This window comes from Diadema antillarum, unplaced genomic scaffold (assembly GCF_040938485.1).
Source record: "Diadema antillarum isolate AM-2024a unplaced genomic scaffold, OU_Dant_1.0 seq00000506_RagTag, whole genome shotgun sequence".
Classification (NCBI taxonomy): domain Eukaryota; kingdom Metazoa; phylum Echinodermata; class Echinoidea; order Diadematoida; family Diadematidae; genus Diadema; species Diadema antillarum.
In genome coordinates, this window is record NW_027271461.1 from 590,388 (window position 1) to 610,582 (window position 20,195).

General features: G+C 37.3%; 1 protein-coding gene across 1 annotated transcript; it reads left to right on the plus strand.

Annotated features, from left to right (window-relative positions):
• Window positions 1-105: 105 nt before the first annotated feature.
• On the plus strand, window positions 106-16,324 carry LOC139733930 (CCR4-NOT transcription complex subunit 7-like). The gene is made up of 7 exons (XM_071644743.1): window positions 106-147; window positions 5,886-6,141; window positions 8,521-8,714; window positions 10,102-10,263; window positions 12,022-12,199; window positions 13,139-13,216; window positions 14,339-16,324. Exons 2-7 carry the CDS (start codon window positions 6,031-6,033, stop codon window positions 14,468-14,470), a joined length of 855 nt encoding a protein of 284 aa, XP_071500844.1. The 5' UTR covers window positions 106-147; window positions 5,886-6,030; the 3' UTR covers window positions 14,471-16,324.
• The last annotated feature ends 3,871 nt before the right edge of the window (window positions 16,325-20,195 follow it).

The following is a 20,195-nucleotide window of genomic DNA, read 5'->3' on the forward strand; positions in this document are numbered from 1 at the left end:
ATGGTTGTTGACATGACTACGTTGGGGTACGGTGGATGGCGAGTAGGTTGGTGACGTACATTAGCGCAGCGCCATCTCTCGTTCCTAAAATGTACAGGACAATCACGAAAGGCCAAGGAACGATGAACGCTGCTGGTGGACGGAGGGGTAAGTATGACATAAAAATGCTTGAAAATCACTAGAACTTGTTAGTGAATGGAAAGACTACACATTGATTGTGACACTGAAAAATTTGTGACGAGGAGAGCATCCCTATCACAATTTTCATGGATCTGAAGGGTAATTTACAATGTGTTGTTCAACTTCAAGTACTAGTAGTAGACTCTCGGTGATCACGATTTTTCCATGTTACATGTAGACCTAACCCAGGGACGCTCCGTATACAGTTACACACTGTGGGAGCGTCCTGAGTCAATAGAGTGCTATATCGGTAAGCTTGAAAAACATACACAGTCTGTCACAGATTTTCGCACCTCCGTAAGTTTCGAATATCACGAGGAAAAAACGTACTTTTATAGTATACATAAGATTCTTATCTAATTAATACCCTTCGTTCACCTTGTTCTTGTTCACACTGGTCCAATGATCTTGAAAAAACGTTTTTTTCACGGCCATACACGGGTCCGTAGTCCTAGCTCCCCATCCCATTCACCATTTTCGAAATCAGTATGCAGTACACTGCGCACGTAAATATTCATGTGCTGGCGGAGTCGCAATGCGTTTAGCCTTCTGACAAGGCCTGCGCGCGCGCACCCACCCAGAAAGCAACGCAATATACAGCGAGAGGGTTTGCCAACAGTATGATAAGGCCTTGCCACAAAGCTACACGACTTGACGGCCAGCGCATGCGCACAAATCTCAAATCCATTGACTGTATAAGATGTAGTTCTCCCGAGTTCCTCTCGACCGAGTCGCATTTAACTCATCAAACCGAGCAGAAAGGGACTATTGCCAGAACCAAAAGTTGAACGCAGTCAGTCTTCAACATTACATCTTCACCTGTAAGTCTTCATATTGCAGAATTTTTGCGATTTCATATTGATTTTTAGGCGCTATACTTCGCCTGTCATGATCATGTCTGCTACAATGCGCAGCCCCAACACTGCGTGTTGGGGCTGGTCGCAGTTAATGTAGACCCTACTGTACACTGCTTTACTTTGCTAAATCATGTACGCTGGGAGAGGGTCGCTCATTGCATTAGTACCGGTACGTACAATAAGTATACTACGAGTGCGACTACGTACGTGCCGTACAGTCAGTCATTTCATTCAGTGCTGCGCATGCTGCTTCAACGAATGCGAATAGGCCTATCAAAGTTTCACAGCTGCAGCACTGCACATTGTCATTGCCACATTGGGTGATTTCAAGTTCGGTGCTAGTGCTAGTGCTAGTGCTGAGATAGCACTAGCACCGGCGATAAAACCGAACTTGAAATCACGTCGGTGTTGGGAGTTGACCTCAAAATTATGACGTATTTCCGGTTGCTGGTGTTTGGCTCGGTGTTGAATGTCGTCTGCTGAACCGAGCTCCGCCGTTTGTGTTAGCGATTTACGTGCTTTTTCGCCATTGACTAACACTAATCACTAGCCCCTAGGGATTAACATTTTTGTCATTTCAAGTTCGGTGCTGGTGTTAGCGTTGCCGTGCGAGACTCTTATTCACGTCCATAATAGATGCACGTTTTACGTGCAAAGTCTATGCTAATACAGTGGTCGCCCACGAAACGTACACGAACACTCTCAACATGGCTTCATAAATCTGAGCCTGGGAGCAAAATTAAGATAGTTGTATTTTGGGGAGTGGATGAAATTTGTGGCATTTTAATATGACTTCCTCACTATGTCTCTAAAACTACGCAATTTTGGCTACATCTTGTAATATTTGACTGTAATCACGCGCAATAACTTTTTTCGTCGCGCAATTACCGCGGAGCTCGCGGTGCTGTGATTCCAACACCTAGTGCTGGTGATCGATAATTTTGATCGGTATCGCCTCGTTAATCTGACCGTCGGTGTTGGAGCTCGATTTAACGCTATTATTCGTGGGCTAGCACTAGCACTAACACTAGCACCGAACTTGAAATCACCCATTGGATTGGTCATTGTGACATTGTATGTAACTATTTGTGTTTGAGCTGAGCTGACAAACGCCGTCTAGGCCCTATCTCTTTCTATCTCCCTCCCGAAACATAGTTCGGGCTATGCCCTTTTCTTTAGCTCAAACATGTCAAACAAACTTTGTAATTGTGGGACTGCAGATTGGAAAATGACATTTCTTCAAATGCAATGGATTTCGGGATTGGAGTTGTAACACGTTATACAGGAATAATACTTCTGTCTGTACGAAACCTTGTACGACAAAACAAGATCCTAAGAAGTAGACTATAAAATGTTACATCTCTTCCCCTGTATGCCCCCCAAAAAGGAAAAAATAATGAAAAGGAGACAGAAATACGAGGGCCCAGTGATACGGCACTGATTTAGTGATTATGATAACGTAAATATACGCCCTATATCGGTCTCTTACCTTTAATGCAATGGCTCAATGGCGCCCGTAATTCGCCTATGAGCGCACTAGTACTACGCGAAATCGCGGGAGTAAGCCCTCTTTTAGTTTTAGCGCTAGCTTCTAACTGTTGAGTGTTATATTCTTTTTGTTTACTGACCTACTGCACTACACTACAGGGAGTACAGTCTACCATAAACAGACTTTCATCACCACGATCACATCAGTCATATCACATCACATCTGATACGGTCGTACAGATGTAGAGGACTACTGCTGGACCCTGTTCGGCCTATTCCGGTCTCATCATTAAATACTACTCTAGAATTATTAAGTTAAACTTCATTGCCTTTAGCCTTTATGTGCATTGAGGAGCAGAGGTTTTGAATTTTCCCCTCTCCAATGTCTATCCAACAAGTTTTTTAAATTGTTTATTGTTAGGATACCCAGACTTTTTTAACAACGTAGATCTCTATACTAGTACTACATTGTAGGTCTATTTACTAGAGCTAAACCAGCGTATAACCAGCACAAGAGCACAATGAGATAACAATCCTAGTATCCTAGTATCCAAACGGTTACTAGATTCTAGATTACTTGGTGAACGTCGGGTACATTACATCATTATACAAATAGGGAATGGTCATGAGTAAGAATAAGATGAAAATATTGAAATACAAGATTTCACATGAGGTGAAAGATAGTGGCGCTCTATTCTAGGCCAATAATGCGCCTCATCACAGAGTGTGAAATCTTGTTCCATTGCATGAGTAAGGACCATACACTGCACTGTTCGTTTTGAACAACACCTAGAGTTCTAGAACATCAACAGATGTGGTCCACACAGATTCTTGAATTATTAAGTACAGAAATGGCAACCATTTTGTGTGAAAGACGAATGAGTAGCTGTCTGCACAGTCACAGTCACCGTGTACATGTATGTACGTATGCGATCGTGCGAAGCCGATCGGTTGAAGTTGTTTACTAAAAATGAGTGACTACATAAAAGTACGCGCTAGTATTAAAGTGCGCTTGTAATTGTTGAGTGTGCGTGGCAAATGTTTATTTATTGTGACATCAGAGCCGTCAAGTGGAACAAAAAGTGAGTCAATCGTGAGTTTAACACAGGAGTCAGTGGAAGTGGGTGACGTCAGCCATGCGCTATCCGATTTTGCTCAAACAAAAGTGCACAGCTGACAGCCACAGCGTGCTGTGGAACTTTTAGCTAAATGTCACGTGATGGGCAATCGACCACTCGGATAGCTACATCCTTTTTAGGTGTTTTATAAACATGGGTAACATGGACAGACAAATAGTGAGTTTTGTCTTTCCATGTTGTTGCGTGCGTTCACCACTGTCAGCTGATGTTTAAATTTAAGAAATAACGGGCAGTGATGGGGCGTATTTCATGAGTATGCCTGAAATGGTATAAAGCACTTGTTAAACAGAATTTTAGGTACCACCTTTTCCGGTGCTAGTTTACTTTCTTGCACCACCTCGCCAAATATGATCTGTACACCTGTACTGAATATGCACCAACTTCTATAGATAGGAGGGGTTCTAGGTCTACAAGTGTATATTAAATAACCTAAAATAATTTCATCTGAGTCTGCAAAGTCTGGTACAAGTGGTAGAAGTAACGTTTTGACGCTTATACGAGTGCCGGAATAAACTGATCGCTTGAAATGCAGCTCTGCACACGAACAGTCGGTACGTTCAGCGCATGCAATGACCGTTGACCGTCGATCATTGACAGTTGATCTGAGCTTTTTCTACACTACAGCGCCTTTGGAAAGCTAAAGTTGCTTTTCCCTTTCAGCCAAATCATGCAGTAGCGATTGTATGATGTACAACTGTACTCTGCAGTTGAGTGTATGTGTGTTTTTTGCTGCAATATGCATTCCCATACATCTTTCTATGTTTTTGTTAGCTTTCCTTCTGTCCATTTTCTTACATTTTCAAGTATTCCTAACTTTACCCTTCCTTCCTAATGGTATTAATCTATTTTTTCTTTCATTTTATTCCTATCTAACTTTTTTAATTTACTGTTCAATTTTTCTTTCTGCCTAGATCTGTTCTTTGTTTACTTCTGGTTATCTTTCCTTCCATCTACCCTTGAGTCTTTCTTTCCTCTCCAATATATCTTTCCTTACTGTCTTCTTTGTATGTATCTTTGTCTTTATTTCCTTTTCAACCTGTATGATTCTCTGTTTCCTTCCTTTTCATCTCCCTTTTCCTTCAGTTTCAATTCATTTCTCTTCTCCTAGTCCTATATTCACTTTTTCCTTTTCAGTCTGGTTTTTTTTTCTCTTTTTCTACATCCATATATCCCTGTCTTTCCTTTTTAATGGAAGTTTTTAATACTTCTTTGTTCTGTTCCTTTATCTTTCTTCTTTTAAGTATTTTATAGTTTGTAAATCTTGCTTTATTGTTTCCAGGTTTGCCTAAAAAAAATTCAGTGGCTATCATTTAGTAATTTCCCTCCCCCTTTTTCCATTGTGTCTCTATATTATTCTTTTACCACTGTCATATAGTCACATTTTTCACAATTTTATTTCATTCAAGCACATACCCTCTCTTTCTCTCCCTCCCTCTCTCTCACACACACACACATACACACACACTCACGCAAACACACCCAACAACAACCACAACCTCAAACCTCAGTCGCTACTGCAAGACCTGGTACAAGCTGAGGGAAAGGGAAAAAGTTTGCATTTTTGAAAAATCATTGCGATTGCTACGTTCAGATTACTTGTAACCGACCAACTGCACCACTGTGTAAGCCCTCGCCGCTGTGAACGTCTTTGTACCATACTGCCGATCTACTTGTATGCAGCGCAGCGCAGAGCTGCGATTGAGTTATTCCGACATGAGTAAAATTATAAGGGTAAAAAAGGCGAATACTCCACTTTCACTAGACTTTGGTCTCGCTCAGATGCAAGTATTCTTGGTTGTAGTTAACATTTAAATTTGAGTGAGTTTGTGCATGTTTGGAAATCAATTAACAAGTTGGTGCAAAAGTACACGAGCACTTCTTTTCTAATCAATTTACTATTAGGTCATTCAGTTGAAAAACAAAAAATTTTCAATGAGCATTCATTCATAAATTTGACCTTCATATGTTAGTAAGTAGTACAACATCTAGATGTCCGTCCAGCATTGCTTAAGTTACACCAACATTTTCCATATCAAAGTGGCAAAGATTTTATTTGGAGCAGAGTTATCTCTCATTAAACTGTTCTAAAACATCATACTATATTGGGGATAATGCACACTGGAAACACAAACTAAAGTGACATCCCTGAAATTTACCCTTTTACAGTGGAAATGCCCATTTCTAACTTGTGATTGTCACAATAATTATGTCATACATGTAGGTTGAACTCACAAGACTGGCGACATTGCACGGAGAAAATGCTTTAGCAGAAAGTTCAAGGAGGAAAAAAAAAAAAGGAACAAGAACCAGTGGAACTTCTGTGGTAAATTTAGGCAAAGGAAAAGGAGAAGAGTGGAGCCATCGTAATGCCAACGCAGACAAATGAGCCCTCTATTGTGGATGTTTGGACAAACAACTTAGAGGATGTCTTCAAGAAGATCAGAGTCATCACCCAGAAATACAAATACGTAGCAATGGTAAGAAACTCTCTTATTCTACAAGAGAGAGTATGATTTTCCAACAACTGTTTTTTTTAGTCAACTTAGAGGCTATTGTAATATTTACCCCACTTCTGTGTTTTGTTCCATGATGTCGTGAATTATTTTTTAGTTTTTCCCAAATGACACTTTGATTTTAATTATTTGATATGTTGCATATTTTGCATTTGATAAAAGAGTCTTTCGTGTCGAAGGTGTCTGTGTGTGTGTGTGGGTGAGGGGGTATATTGAATATTACATTGGTACATATTCTATGGAGCTGATATTCTTACCTAGACATCAAAGTTTTTTTTATTTTTTGTTATTATTTTTTTAGTGATATAGATATTCATGACACACATACAGGTCAAGGAGGGACATGATGGGCAAACACCCTGGTCAGATTACATTGTATATACACTGAGCAGGAATCAAACCACTGGACCCATAGGAGTCTACAATCTACATGTGCCATCCACACTATACAACAATGCTATCATTTAGAGAGATTGCCAATGAGTCTGATGCATGATTTCATCTGAACAGGCTGTCATGTACATGTAATGACATGGAGTTAGTTCTGATGATATAGGGCTTGTTGTAGAAAACAAGGTGACTTTTGTCGCATCAGAGAGGTATGTGTACAGGTGGGAAACTATACTTTGTTTGATTTTATTCTTGGGGGATGACCTTTTCCTCTAGACATATTCAAGTTTCAATCTGTTGCTATAAAAAAGTACCTACACTGTACATCATACTTATACCAGGTATATTTCAATATGTTTTCCCCATTTCTTACCAAAATAGGTATTGGGATAGGTTACCCATAATGTCAGTTAAAGGGACGCAGTCCTCGCGAAATTAAAAAAATATGTTGTTGTTGGTACCTCCAATGAACTACTTTCATCAAAAACAAACTTTCAAATCACCAAATAAGCTCGTACATTTCGATTAAAAAAGTGTGACTCTGCAAATGAGCAAGTCTTGGCGGAGAGTCATACGTCATCGATGCACAACTCTTTCCAGCGGTGTTCTGCTCGTCATCCCTAGTTATTTATAAATACATGTTTACTATTTATTTTCATATTAATTGTATATATAAATAAGCTTGAAATATTTTGTTTGAAATAATAAAACCACATATTGTCACATTTTATGAAAAAAATCAGATATGATCATTTTGAACACTTAAATTGGTTTTCTGAGGCACGGCTGTCAACTTGAGAGTAGGGCATCAATGACGTTGCACCTTTTGGCAGGCTCTTACACGATCGCTTGCAGGAATTATTCTTTAAAAATTGCGTACGGAGACAATTTTTGATGTCCACGCGTATAAATTGGTGAAAGGTTATATTTTTTACTCTTCTTAATTATCAGTACAGTGAAAATCTCAGGACTGCTTCCCTTTAAAGGGACTGTACAGTACTGGTTGAGGTAGGGATTCATGTTTTGAACATTCCTAAGTGAGATAATGAAAAGCCTCTTATGAAATATGAAAGAGCATGTAATTTTAAGAAGGATTCAACGTTTATTTGATGAAAATTATTTTTTAAATGGCTGAGATATCCAAAAAAAGTGCTAATAATAAAAGGCGACATGCCCCAACTTTATTAGTACCTCTTTGTTTCACCTTGTTTTTGGATATCTCAGCCATTTCAAAACCGATTTTCATCGAATAAACTTTTGATACCCCTTAGAATTGCATGCTCTTTGACATCTCATAGAGTGGTTTCTGAATATCTCACAAAACGTTAAAAGCTAAATCTTCACCTTGACCAGAACTGTACACACCCTTTAAGATCCCCATGATGATTGTTGAGGAAATGACTGATGGCTTTCATTTGAGCAGGTGTTTGTACTTTGGGTTTTCTGTGCACACTATTCCTGTGATTATTCATGTAAACGTTTACTCTCCTCTACACTTTACTGATTACATATGTATTTGTGTATGCACTTGTAGTATTTATGAAAACTGCTATTATTTGAGAATTTATTCTGTACTAACAAGGTTAATGTTTCTATCCTCTTACTTAAGTTGTTTTGAGTGAATTAAATTAGTGTAAATCCAGTGAGTCATCTGCAATGGTGATTGTTATGTCAAAAGTCTGAGCTCAACTATGTTTGCCTTAAAATGATCATTTTGGCCAAAATTCTAATAGATTGCTTCTTTATAGTGATTTGGGGGCAAACTCTCTCTCATTGAAGTGGTCTAAATGATCACATTGTATGGGGGGGGGGGGGGGGGGGGGGGGGTAATTCACAAAGGAAACAGAAAATGACTGGACATCCCTTTTAGAAATGGCTCCTTAAATGTGGAAATGTACCTAATACAGCAGAAGAGAGATGTTGGCTATAATGCAATTTGTGATTGAAATGCAGGACACAGAATTCCCTGGTGTGGTAGCGAGGCCACTGGGTGAGTTCCGCACCAACTCAGAGTACCAATACCAACTTCACCGCTGCAATGTGGACCTGTTGAAAATCATCCAGCTGGGAATCACATTCTGTGATGAACAAGGCAACTTTCCAAAGGGAGGATCTACATTTCAGTTCAACTTCAGATTCAATCTCAGGTCTGTGCTTATGTGCAATATTGCTTAAAATCTGTTCTGTTACAGTTCCTCGAATGTAGATGGAACTTTCTTCTTTCTCAATGTTGTTGGAACCTAAGTGTGAAGTTGAAGTGAAAGTACTGTCTTCAGAAACCATCAAAACTATTAGAGAGTTTTTGATTCACTTTACGTTGGAACATATCAACTGTGAGATACCATTCAGATAAATTTTATGATTGTTTATCCTTTTATTTTTTTCATAGCATACATGTATGCTGGTCTTGGGCATCATAATGTTCTGTTACCAGTGTATATTCAGAAAAAAAACACCCCAAACTAAAACAACAGAAAAATTAAAGAAGAAGAAGATTAAAACCACCATTGTCATGCAGTATGCACCAGTCTTCTAGTGAAGGATGAAATCCATGTTTAAGTCACAGTAGAGATCTCTCTTACTCATCAGTGGCCAGTGAATGCAACACTTATGACCAACTGTCATTTGTCATACCATATAAATTACACAATGTTCTAACATAATAAACAGGACAGTGTCGTGACATTTTCATGATTTTCTGTTAATTGCAAGAAAAATCATTTGATGATTTTTGTATCGCTGAGAGTGTACGGGGTACTCATTTGGATTTTGATGGAATATGGTATACTGGGTATATAGTGTAAGTGAAGGTGACCATTAGTAGGACACTGTGTAACTGTTTGTTTTCTCTATCAAATATTATATTTTGAAAGATAGCACATGATACAAAACAGAACAACTATGAGGCAGCAATGAGCATATTATACACTTGTTATCAAGGCATATCCCTGAAGACAGCCAAGAGGAATTCATCTGTCACCCTGACATTATGCTTTCCAAAGCCTTGTTTTACTCAGATTCTTTCAAACCATAGTTATCGCGACAACGTCTGGGCAATCTTTTTGTACCCTGCCTGTTAGAACAATCTCGGCAAAATGTTGCTCAGATGTTGACGTGGTAACTTTTGTCAAATTCCACCCTAGCCACCTTGGGTAATAACCCCAACATTACCCCTACAACCCTTTTGTAAAAATGCTCTTGCAGTATTCTTTTGATAAACTCAACACACATGCTCAATACTTTAAACAAAATGACACACCGCTCAACAATTTTGTGCTTGGATTTAAACAGCCCCCTTGGCGCATGAACAGGTATGTTGTTATGGAAACCTACCAGAAGAACGTTTTCGGTGTGTGTCTCCTAAAATGGTACCCCTTGCTCTCTCCTATAGTTTAATTGCCCAGCAAGGTGAGGAATTTGTTATTTTTTTGTCTCGTCTATTCCAGTGCAATAATGCATTTCAAACCACTTTGTGTTCTGTCAAGTTGGTATGTTTTTAATCTAAGTCCTCTTGTGAAATATGATTTGTTCCAGTGAAGACATGTATGCCAAAGACTCCATTGAGCTTCTCTCAGGGTCTGGCATCCAGTTCAAGAAGCATGAGGATGAAGGCATTGAGGTGGATCAGTTTGCTGAGCTGCTCATGACATCAGGTGTAGTCTTGAATGAGAATGTCAAGTGGGTCACATTTCACAGGTAAGATAGTCATACGATTTCATATCCAGTGACTGCTAAGAATATTTTGGCAGGAACTATTTGTGGAAAACATACAATTGTACAATATACATGCAGTGCAGCCAGTAACCTCTTGTAAAATGATACTTAGAACTAAACTATGTAATTAAACGTCTTAAAGCGAAAAGGACACAAAATATGGCTTTAACATAGTTTGCCTAGAATGAAGCTGAGGAAAAATGGCACCACATCTTGAACGTCTAGGCAAGATGTGAGTACTGTCCATCATTGTCTGGGTGTCAACTTCACATTCCCATACACACCAAGTGACTTCTGTGGAATTTGCACAGAGGGTTGAAAATAGAGCAAAATCTGAAATCTAACTGAAAAATGAATTTTTAATTTAATGAAACTGAATCATGCTTTCATTTTAAAATTGCCTCCAACAATATTGTACATTATTCAGCTATTGCTCATATCAATGTCAGTGTTAACTGATGTATAGTTTTTGAACTATTAAGGATCAAAAGTGGGAAATGTTTTTTGTAACACCTAGTATATTCTGTCAGCAATACACGAGGGGAAAAAAAGAGAGAATTTTCTGCTCATGGCAAATGGAAGATGAGCTCATTTGATACATCACAGAGTCATCAACAATCTCTATTGGTCATACCTTCAAAATTTTATAGTAATCAAATTTCAAACTATCAGTATCCTTTTCCTCTCATTTTCTGGTTCAATTAAGAACAAAAAAATTATGATGGACTTACCCCATAAATCCAATGATACATTGATATAATGGATAAGAGTAAATCCGTTCGAAAAAAATTTGTCAACCCAAAAATTGCTCCAAAACGTGATTTTGTGTACAAATCCAATGCAAATTGTGTTTTTTCAATTAATTCACATAAAAATTCATATCTTCACTTAGAATGGCCGAAATTAATTTATTTTAGCATAATAATGCTTCGAAAAATGTCTGTGACAAATTTTGGCCAAAAAACAAACAAAAACAAAAGGTCAAAAAACAATGAAATACATAAGAAATTCAAAAAACAATAAAATACATAAGAAATTAATTTCGATACAGATTTTTTTTTATCCTATGTCTCAGAAGAATGATACAAGAAACATTTTAAAAAAGAAATTAGCTTAATTGGAGCATTAATAAGTGATTTAGAGCCCAAAACTGATTTTATGCATAAATTACAATAATTAATTAATATAAAATATAAGAAAAAATTTTCGGAGAAAGCAACCATACATTTTGATAGAATACGTCGAGGGCGTCGCGTGTGCCGATTTTCGGCGCGATCGCGCGTTACATAGGCGAGATCTGAAGGGGGGGCGGAATCCGCCCCCCCCCCCCCCCCCCCCCCAGATATAGCATAGCCAAAAAAGCCCAGCCTGATTAGGGTTAAGAATATAACTTCTGTGCAGAGAAGATTAAAGGGAAATCCCTGGTTAGTGGTCAAGATCTGTGAGCTTCATCCAAATGTGAATAACAGTGGCAGACTTACTGATTATGTGTTGAATTGCATGCAGATGATAGATTTTGGGGAAGAAAGATGTATTGCATCCGTAATATGTGTTATTCTAAAGGGTTATGTGTGTGCCTCTATTTTTGTGTGTAATTTTCCCTTTGTAACCCAGGAACTTTCAAGACTATAATTTTGTCTATGTGCAATGAAACACTGCCAGGAAGAGCTTATTTATATAACTCATGATATAACCAAGAGAGATAATGCTTCATTTCTTTTATCTCTATGACCTGAGCAGTAGCTATGACTTTGCCTACCTGATCAAAGCTATGACCGCCACCAACCTTCCATCGGAGGAATCAGAGTTCTTTGAGTTGCTTCGCATCTTTTTCCCTTGCATCTATGATGTGAAATATCTGATGAAGAGCTGTAAGGACCTGAAGGGAGGTCTACAGGAAGTAGCAGACATGCTCCAGGTGGGTCGCTGCTTCCAGTCTCACTTATCATGAGCATTATTTTCATGGAGAATCAGTTAATGAAATAAGTCTCAGTAATATCCTGTCAAGGACGAGCCAATTTTGCTATAACACACGTTTCCCATAGACACCTGCCAGAATATACCAGGACTAGTCTTCAATGGGATATGCATCTATACCAAGAAAGTACATGTAGTGTAGTAGATCCTTGAGGTTTTACACTGTTTTTATAACTTACTGGAACACAAATATTCTATGTCAGACAAAATGCAATATTCTTTGCCGATTTTGGGCATGTCATGTTTGCGTATTACTAGCAGCAAAACAAGCCATTCATGCAGCACTGACATATAAATTACCAATTTTTGCTTGGCTGTTTTCAACTTTTCCTAATTAGAAGATTACCAGGTAATCCATGTTTTGAATTGTCCGAGATTCAGGGGTTGTTGCAGACTGATAATGCTAACTGTGAACTGGTTTCTATTAGAATGAGCTATGGATGGTCCTAACTTCTGCGAGATTCTTTTTGTTGTTGTTGTTGTTAACTTTCTCTTACAAGGTAAATCCTCATACTTTTTTAAGATAAAAAAGTTATTAGCTTTAATCTCAGGAAAACGATGATAATGAACTTGAACATGTGATGACATGATGCTTAAAGCTACACCAAGCCTTCTTGCCAAAGTGCAATATTATACTCTTCAGATAAATGTTTCAGCCTGAGACTTATTGATCCCTTTGCAAATGATAACACAGGCATTCAGTATTCATGTTCAAATTAAAACTGTCTTTTTTTTTTTTCTTTTTTTTTTTTTTTTTTGGGGGGGGGGTCCATATTCTAACTTTTGGTGATTAAAACCGAGCATAAATTGTGTGAATGATCAGAATATCATTTTGTAGGTAAATGATGTCAAGATTTGATGTTGTCTATCTCCACGTTAGATCCAGCGGATAGGACCCCAACACCAAGCAGGAAGTGATAGCCTCCTCACTGTCCAGACATTCCTTAAAATGAGAGAGGTAAATACCTTCGTATCTCTATTACAATGTAGGTTACATTCATGCAACCTAGAGAGTACCAACGAAAAATGATCTAGCAGGAAAGGAAACTGGGTATATGATACATACAATGTATTTTTTATGTGAGGGTTATGGCATCAGATATTCTATTCCTGTCATGTCACTGCTGTAAATCAAAATATTCACTGACGCTCAAGAAACAACACCACTCCGATGCTGGAACAAATATTCTGGTTCTTTACAACATTTAAGAAGTAGTTTGTGTTATTGCAATGTTTATTGAATAAATTTCTTGCAGAAAGAAAAAAAGAATATATTTACTTTAATTGAAAATGTGTGACTTACGGGGGGGGGGGGGGGGGGGGGGGAATAGTGCTAAAGATATCAAAAGCATTTATGGAAATACAGTGTACATTGTTAGGGACATTCTATCTTCATGTTAATTTGATCACTGATTGTAATGTTTCATTGGAAAGTTGGTTTTGTTAACTTGTTGTGGAATATGTTGTGAATGTAATAGAGTTTGACTATAAACAAATAAATGTGTGTATATACGTATATAATATTGTTTGTTTATCACATGCAAAATTTGTTCTGCTTGGTTATCTCTGCAGGGCTTGGTTGTAAATTTGTAATGTGACAAAAGTGGATGTCAAGTCAGAAAATATGCACTGCACAGATCAAACATACCACTGTGACATTAGATATTTTGAGTGTTGATACTTGTCTATATGATATCCCTTGATAATGAACTTGTCGGAAATTATTGAATGGGTAGAAAACATATCAGAAAAATGTGAGAAGGGGCACTATACATTTCTTTTAGTATTCATACCTACACTGGCAAAATCTATGGTTAACATTCATTTAATATGTAACTGAAAGAGTGTATACTAGCAATATTTTCAAGGTTTATGATAATTTTATTTGTAGAATGATGATTATGATTTTTTTTAAAAATTTCATATATTTATTTATTTATTTTGTTTAAACATCAAGCTTCTTTTGCCAGGACTGTTGTGGAAGGATTATTATTAATTTTTTTTTTTTTTTTTTGTTCTGTTCGTTCCTTCCTACTACCATGTTTATATTTCCTTCTTTTTTTTCTTTTTTCTGTGACAGTGCTATTTTGAAGATAACATTGATGATGACAAGTATTGCGGTCACCTCTATGGCTTGGGGTCAGCATATATGCAGAATGGATCATCATACAATGAAGAGAACAGTGCAGCTCCAACCACAACAGCAACATAGCACTCATAATCTCTCAGTTCTACCCTAATAGGGCTTTAATTTGGTGATGAGCAATTGTTTGTTCCCCATTTTCTCCTTCAAACTGTTGAAATTACGTGAGCCATTCAGGGCGAGTTCATCGAAATGTGTGGCAGAATTGCAGAATTTTTTATCACTTTCACGAGTATGATATCTGCATCACGGGCTTCTACATACAGCATCGCTAAAGATTCCAAGTGAAAGTGCCTCTGTTTTGGCATGGGTTTGACTTTGTCTGCAAGATTGGCCAATAACAACTGAGGATTAGTCTGCCCTATAATGTTGTGAGACCCATTAGAGCATCAAGAATCATTCACCATGCATATTCATAGTGTGAAGATTGTGAGAAATTGAAAATCGTGTGGTCATATCTGATGATGCTCTTTGCAAATGTCAAATGCAGAGATATTGAGAAAATGTTAGCAGTAACAAATTCAAAATAATCTGGTGGCTCCATCTTATCAAAGAGTGGCTGAATGTCAGAGAAGCTGTGAAAGAGAGCCATGATACCTTGAGAGATTGCTGTTGGGGAATTAATCATTATTGGAAGAAAGCATTCATAGCTTTCCTCAAAGTATTGTGAATAAAAGGGATGGAATAGTTTCGTTTGAGACCTGGCTTCAGGTTTCTGAATTTTATTGATGAGATGATGAAAAACCTCATGAAATATGAAAGAGCACATAAGTCCAAGAGGAATTCATTTTTTATTTGATGAAAATTGAATTTGAAATGTCCGAAATATCCAAAACAAAAGCGATCCGAATAAAAATTAGGTTGGACCTACCTTTTATTAGGATTGCTTTGTTTTACTTTGTTTTTGGAAAACTCGGCCATTTTGAAAAAGATTTTCATAAAATAAACTTTGAATTCCTCTTAGAATGGTACATTTCAAAGCCGATTTTCACCAAATAAACTTTAAATTCCTCTTAGAATGGTATGCTCTGTACCATTTCATAAGTGGTTTCTTACAAAAGTCAAAAGCTCACTTCTCATCTCACCCAATACTGTGCCATCCCTTTAATCTTTACTGAACAGATATCGGCCTTAACCAGCCATGAGGAAATGAATAGGGAAATGTGATTCAGTTTCCTCCACAAGGCTGCACTTTAAACCTGATGGCTTGCTATACTGTCTGGGCCAATATATTTGTCAAACATAAATACAGTACATGTATGCTCCACAGGCCACAGCATCAAAAGTGAAAAAAGGGGAATAATGAATTGTGTACAGCTCTTTGCCATCAAGATTGTAAACCAGTTACCAGAAGAGAATACCTGGTATATAATCCTGGAATATTTTCTCACCTGTGTCTTTTGAAATGACTGAACTTGACCAATTTATATATGACAAGGTAATGTTTTCATCTAGCAGTGTCTGTATGCATTTAGTAATTGGTAATGGAAGGAACACACAACAAACATTGTGTCTAGACTCTACATCATTTGTACTCCTCACCCTTTTTTCCCCACTTTGTAATTTTGTACTTCGGTTAATGTTCTCACTGGTGTAATAATGAGTGTTGAGCAGATGTTTGTAAGCTGTGTTCAATCTTGCATGGCTCACATCCTGTTACAATAGTTGCCAAGGTCATTTGTGTTTTATTTTGTGTTTTTGTTTTTTAAATTCACAAGAAACTTTTGTAATTACCATGTGGCAGCTCTACATTCTTAACTATGTACTGTATAGCTGTCAGTTTCCTGTGTGATCTTTGGCTGAGAATGAAATGTTACTGACTTGTACACTAGACACTTCAAATGGATTTCAAATTATATACTGCATCTGTAAGTGAAAGGAAAATAGGTTCATTGCTTTTGAGCAGTTGGTTAATGCAAACCATATCGGTCTAAACTACAAAGAAATCTGTGTATAAAATCACAAAAATTCTAGACTTTCAAGAGCCACCAGGCATTTTATACCTTCAGAGTCGTTTTACACAATGGATGACGATATAAAACCTGGAAATGACACAGATCCTTGACTGCTGCAGTAAGACCACCTGTTATGCTTCTAAAGCGTGTGCTACACCAAGCTTTATAATTGTACATGCATAATTAGTGTGTGGTATATATGAGGTGAGTAAAACATGCTCTCAAGAAAATTAGGTACACCACTTAATCGGGTAAAACATTTTCTGCAGGACACTACCAAATTATGTGGCGACTCATGCACTACATTAAGTTGTAATCTTTGGACTCTGGAGTCATGGTATTATTTGTCGCTGTAGTCCCATATAACTTCTATGAGAAGGCGTAAGATATTTGTACATTGTACAAAGTGGCATTAATTTTGATGCCTATTGAAGATACATTTGTATTTGTCAGACGAGATATTTTTTTTTTCACTTGCACCACGCTAGTTAGAAGTGAACTGAAAATAAGTCAAGCCACACAAATATTTTGTTGTTTAAATGACTCCTCGTGCGACTATGTCATTGGAACCAGGAACTAAGCTGTATCGTTTCTGTTACAATTCATGAAAAGTGCAATGAGAGATCTTTCCCTCCAAACTACCTGTTTAATTATTGATTTTAATATGCTGTTTTCAGATTGTTTTTAGAGACATGACTATTCTCTACTTTGAAAATCCTATGATGCATCATCAGATAAAAAACATATTCCAATTTATGACTTTCATATTTCATTTTGATGGGGAAAATCTCATGAGAGGCTGGAAAAGTCTCTCCCAAATACACAAAAGGTTTGAGCAGCTGTAACAATGTCTTGTGGTTTAATTACATTTTTTTTTTTTTTAATACAGGTGTGTAGGGTCATGTGCTTTTCAAAGCAAGAAAAAATCTTTTCATTCTACATGTCACACAAAAATCTTATCATAGATGGCTTTGGCACTTCAGTTTTATTTGATGTGATGCAGACTCTGTACTTGAAACATGGTGTGTTATTTCAGCAACAGTTGCTTTAAGCTGTGCCCCCCCCCCCCCCCCCCACCATCAGATTTAATCATTTATTTGTCACCATTGGTCCGTATTTCATATGAAATCATGAATTTTTCTGTTTTGCCTCTGCCAGTCAGTGAACAGAAGTTGTATGAGAATTGTGTAAATAAATGTATATGAAGTTCTTGTATGTACATTTGTTTTCAGGTCTTTGTGTGTGTGTGTGTGTATGTGTGTGTGTGTGTGTGTGTGTGTGTGTATTTCAAATGAGATATACAACTAGTTTCATGTACTAAATACTTGACTGCTTGACAGACTTTCTTCATTAGAGAAATTAATGGAAGAATCAAGGAATTGAGTTCCCTTGTCTGTCAGAGTGATCTTTTACATGCATAATTCTGTCAACTTTACATCTACAGTGTATGTAGTGAGTTTAAAGCAAGTGTAGCAAAGACAAATTCTAAGGGGTTGAATGCAGTTGAGTATATGAATATAAGAACGACCCAAGTCCATGGAAGATCATTTCGAGTAAACTAAAAAAAACTTCATATCTTTTTTATTTGTCCAATAATATTCTATTTAACTGTGATGGGAAGGCAACATTGTACATGTATATACAAAATTAGAACATATATTATTATGATAATTAACATTTACATTAATTGTGGAGAGGCCATTTTGTGTGGTGGACTTGGGTCGTTCTTTGATTCATATGGACTTGGGTCGTTCTTTGATTCACATACAAATGTACATGATATTCTGCTATAGAGATGGGAGAAGGATGAGAGAGGGCGCTATTATATGAATGTAAGAATGACCCAAGTCCTTCATTCTTACATTAATATAAGATTTAACTCATTCATTTCAGGCACTTCCGGGGGTAATTAGGATTTATCATTCACACACAAGATGAGTCCATGCATAAGCTACAATTTCCCATGTCAAACTAAATTTGGCCAAAAATTGGACTTGGGTCGTTCTTATATTCATATACTCGGTTGTATACACATGTGTACACTTTTCTGTAAAAACAATATACAGTGCACTCCCGTAACAACGAACACAATGAAATTCTGGTTACAACAAAGTAAAAATTCAGGCCACATTATCCACTCTACATTTTTTATTGTTTGTTTGGTTATAACAAAATTTCTATGCAGTGGCGGATCCAGAAGGGGGCGCACCAGGCGCATGCCCCCTTTTTATTTGTTGTTAAAACAAAAGAAATAAAAAGAAAAAAATGAGATGAAACCTGTAAGTAGCACCAGAAATATTGTTGGCGCCCCCCTTTACGGAATTCCTGGATCCGCCCCTGCTATGTAACGAAAGAAAATTGCCAGTCCCAAGGACTTTGTTATACATTACATGGAGTCCACTGTATGCATAAGAAATGAGGTAAGAGGCAAACATTGCTCTCTCTCTCTCTCTCTCTCTCTCCCTCTATTCAAGCTTTGGCCTACAGCCTTCATCAGTCTCCACCAAGAGAACATACATTTTTAGTCAAATGGCACAAAGTACATGTACATGTACAACTGTACCATAATACCGGTGCAATATCAAGATCAAGATCACTATCATTCTGTCAAATAAGTGAAATAATACTATAATTGGTACTTCTGATGAAATACAACCTTGCAGCTGAGTACGAATCAATATGATAAAGCAGATTTTAATACAGACAAAATCTAGCATATCATAAGCAATGATATGGTGTGTATCACACAAGAATAAATTTTGAATTTCTACATGATACAGTCGAACCTTATATGCGGCCATGTCTGGACTGGATAAGACAGATATGCTCAAATATAAAAATGTACAGCACTAGCATATCGTGCTAGGGGTATACACATGTTGTTAGCAATTCACTAATATTATAATTATCTGCACGGCACTGTCATGTTTCATACTTCAGATATTGATAAGGAGATAAAACAAAATATAACTAAAATATCCCTTCATATATTGTTTGATGGATATTGACGAACAATGTGATCAAATTTGCAACTCGTTCGATACTGCCGCTGCATTGTACTGTAACTACTGCTGTGCACTCAGTGCCAGTGACAAGCGCTGCACCAGTTTTTGACATCGACTCACGAACTACATGTAACTTACAAGTTACAGTCCACTGCGATGATTGGGATGTCCTGTTGTGTATTCACACGATAATAGTTAAACATACGTGTGTTTGTTTTGAGTGAAGTTTGACACTGAAAATACATGAAAACAACAACAACAACAAAAAATAAATGTCAGCTGGTTGATGTCCAGATAACAGAGAATCTGGATAATCCATGGCTGGATAATCAAAGTTCTACTGTAGGTACATGTACTTCAGTTACAATGTAATTCATAATGGCATTACACCTAGGGACACTCTGTCCCATAACAATTATCATGGTAATAACAAAATTCTTGTTAAATGAAGTAAAAATTCAGTCCATTAAAATTATCATCTATATCGCTTAACATAATTCACTGTGCACCTATTAAAATTTCGATATCACGAAAGAAAACTGCTGGTCCTGAAGATTTCATTGTAAAGGGAGTCACTTTTAATTGTATATTGGCTGCTGATGTGGTGCAACACTGGGCAACATAATACTGTAAAAGTGGATATTTTCGCGCGACTAATTTTTCGCGCTTGGCTGGGTAAAGAGTTTCGTGTGTTTTTAATTCCGTGGAATCAAGACATCACGCACAGGAGAACATATGGAAAGTAAAAATATTCGCATGCTTTTATTTTCGGGCTAGTTTCTGGTAGCACGAAATGCGCGAAAATTTCAACACTGCGAAAATTTCCACTTTTAC

Excerpts from the sequence above, each read along its gene's own strand:
- LOC139733930 (XM_071644743.1), top strand. The coding sequence starts at position 6,031 with ATGCCAACGCAGACAAATGAGCCCTCTATTGTGGATGTTTGGACAAAC. Across the intron at positions 6,142-8,520 it reads AATACAAATACGTAGCAATG|GACACAGAATTCCCTGGTGT; the intron begins GTAAGAAACTCT and ends ATTGAAATGCAG. Across the intron at positions 13,217-14,338 it reads CATTCCTTAAAATGAGAGAG|TGCTATTTTGAAGATAACAT; the intron begins GTAAATACCTTC and ends TTTCTGTGACAG.